Source organism: Mus caroli, chromosome 2, assembly GCF_900094665.2.
Source record: "Mus caroli chromosome 2, CAROLI_EIJ_v1.1, whole genome shotgun sequence".
Taxonomy (NCBI): domain Eukaryota; kingdom Metazoa; phylum Chordata; class Mammalia; order Rodentia; family Muridae; genus Mus; species Mus caroli.
In genome coordinates, this window is record NC_034571.1 from 95941683 (window position 1) to 95944890 (window position 3208).

General features: G+C 40.4%; 1 protein-coding gene across 2 annotated transcripts in view; it reads left to right on the top strand.

The window, feature by feature from the left end:
* The window catches only part of Pamr1 (peptidase domain containing associated with muscle regeneration 1), an 88416-nt gene that overhangs the window by 83015 nt on the left and 2193 nt on the right, over positions 1-3208 (top strand). For both annotated transcript variants that reach the window (XM_021155746.2, XM_029474726.1), the window contains exons 9-10: positions 354-586; positions 1837-2129. In XM_021155746.2, coding sequence (XP_021011405.1) covers positions 354-586; positions 1837-2129 — 526 coding nt within the window. The remainder of the gene's footprint in view (positions 1-353; positions 587-1836; positions 2130-3208) is intronic.

Below are 3208 nucleotides of genomic sequence, written 5' to 3' on the forward strand. Positions count from 1 at the left end.
CACAAAGAGTACATTTGGATCATAATATTATGTCAGACTTTATTTGGTTTGGTTTAAAATTCTAGGTACTTGGAAGAATGCCAGGAGCAAAGGATTACAATATTGAGTGACATAAAGAAAATTTATTCAGTAGCAAAAGGAGAGAGACAGTGAGAAGGAGAGGGGGTGGATAGAGGGAGAAAAAGGAGGAAAAAGAAACCAGAGAGAAAAGAAAGAGAACATGAGTGGACAAAGACAGGGAGAGAAAGTGGAAATTGGAGGTATTTTTCTCTTCTATAACCAACATCATAATGGGAACTGGATGCTAAAGTCTTGCTTTTGTTCTTTCCCTGGCCTTGTGTGCCTTGATCCAGGGAGACACCATTACATCAGCTTTATTCCACGGCTTTCAGCAAGCAGAAATTGCAGGATACCTCTACCAAAAAGCCAGCCCTTCCATTTGGAGACCTGCCCCCTGGATACCAACATCTGCACACCCAAGTCCAGTATGAGTGCATCTCACCCTTCTACCGCCGCCTGGGAAGCAGCAGGAGGACATGCCTGAGAACTGGGAAGTGGAGTGGGCGGGCCCCGTCCTGTATCCCAAGTGAGTCAAGGCTCATCTTTGAGTTTGAGCCTCTTTCCTTTTCCACGGTCACTTGTGAACTGCTGTTAATATTGTGGAAGGCTTTTATAGAAAGCTTAGTTGAGCAAGGGGATTTTCTCCCATCGATCGATCCCCCTAGTTTAGTGACCTTTGGAATTCCACAGTTCAAGCTCCCTCCTTTTGGCTTAAACTTATTATCCAGAAGAAATTGACTCATAAGATCTTAGAGGAATTGTTTCTTGTTCATCATTCATCATATCTAGAAAAAGAAAAGGCCAGTGATTAATACCAAGTGGGGATAAAGCTAAAACGGTGAGAGGACTTCATCTATGTTATCTTCACAACCTTGTCAAGGCTCCATTTTCACATTCAGTCTCCAATGAATTCATTAACTGACATGAATTAAATAATGATGTGATGTAGGTAGCATGAGATAGTATTTGGAAGTTCTGGATTAGAGGCTTGCACATTCTTACCTATTCTCATCCTCTTTGAGAGTAGGGAATAGTGTGGCAATAGTTTGTTGTGGCCCTGCTTATGGAAACAGTCATGGGATTTTTGTCGGTTGCATCATTCCATTCAGGCCACTCAAAAAGCCCCTAAAGTCATTATTATTTCCCTGTACATTTTCTAGACAAAGAAGCCAAGATTCTAAGGGGCTAGGCAATTTCTTCAAAGTCCTATTGTTTCACTGAGTTACAAACCCTCCACTTTTAACTCTAGATTTTATAGCCAATGACATGTAAGGTAGCTGATTAATATCAAAGGGAGGGGTGCTAAGGAAATAGCCTGGCAGGTAAGGACTTGCTGTTCAAGTTCGAGGGTTATGAGTTTGGCTGGGCACAGGGGCATGTATCTGTTATCCCTGAGTGGCAGAGACAGAAGGATCTCTAGGGTTTTCTGGCTAGTCAGTTCAGCCAAATTGCTAAGCTCCAGGGTCAGTGAGAGACCCTGTCTCAATAAATAATGAGAAGAGAAATCAAGAAAGTTATTAATACCTGACATTCACTACTGACCTTCACACACATATGACACATGTATCTGCATGCTAGCACACACCTGAATACACACATAAACCTGTATATGAATACAGGACATACATTAAACTAAGCCAAAAAGGGAAAAAAACAAAACAAGTTTTCTTAGTGGGTCCTCCCTTTCAGACTTGTACTGTCTTGGTTGAGTGACCCATTCGTGTTCAGATAGTAATGGTCAGACTTGATCCTATCAAACTGACATTTTCTCCACAGTCTGTGGAAAAATCGAGAGCACTCCTTCTCCAAAGACCCAAGGCACCCGCTGGCCATGGCAGGCAGCCATCTACCGGAGGACCAGTGGTGTACACGATGGTGGTCTGCACAAAGGTGCATGGTTCTTGGTCTGCAGTGGTGCCCTGGTGAATGAGCGGACTGTGGTTGTGGCTGCCCACTGTGTGACTGAGCTGGGGAAGGCCACCATCATCAAGACAGCAGACCTCAAGGTTGTCTTGGGAAAATTCTACAGGGATGATGATCGGGATGAGAAGAGCATCCAGAATTTACGGGTGAGAATGGAATCTCTTGGAAACGGGAGCTTTGACTTAACCAGTTATGAGAGCAGAAGAACAGGGCCTAGCATGTCAGTATACAGCCCTATGCCTGATATGCAACAGGGGCTCAGATTTTCATATTGACTGAGTCTAATAGCGAAAGTTAGTAAACCATGCAGGGGTCCTCCACACCTTTGTTTGTTTTGAAAATTACATGGAGCTAAGTATCAGCTATTATTGTAGTCCTCAAAAGTCATTCACCTTATGTTCAAATGTACATTACTTTATCTATTAGTGTGTACTGTAAATTACAGTGTAGTAAACATTGATGAAGCATTTGTTTGGATATCTCTGTTTGAAATTACTTGTTCTGGGGATATTGTTTACTTGTTACTGTGACCCAGCCACCCAGGTCAAGAGAGACTGATGGCTGTTTCTTGAATAAAAAAGAGAAGTAATTGTGTATTATATTTGGATTTGGGAATTTATCACAAGTAGTCTTTAAAGATATGTTTTATCCAAGATACATCTGAATATAATATACTTCTTATCTGTTCTGTGCCCTCCTTCCATTCGTCTGTCTGTCAATCTGTATATCCTACCCTATTCTTCTTTCCACCTGTCTATCCATTCTTCTTATACATCCTTAAAAGTACATGAAATGCTCACAATGGGCTAGAGATTATAAACCAGTATCTTGTAGGGTTGAAGCTTGGATCCTGCTAATTAACCTATCTGTTCTTAATTAGTTGATTAGACATTAAACATTTGAGGTATTTCTGAGAAAGACTTAGAGTCCATTTTCTGGTTAAAGTCAGAATGCTTGCCATATCTCTGTACAGCGGTGTACAAAATATCATCTGCCTATTTTATATGGAATATGAACACCCACTTTTATGACCTTACCTGAGGATTCTACTTAGTTAATACTCCCTTCTTGGCCCCAGTAGGTATTTGAATTGACAGCTATGAAAGAACAATTACTTTCTTTTTTTTTTTTTTTCTAGAAACTTTCTTTTTTTTTTATTTTTTTTATTTATTTTTTTTTATTACATATTTTCCTCAATTACATTTCCAATACTATCCCAAAAGTC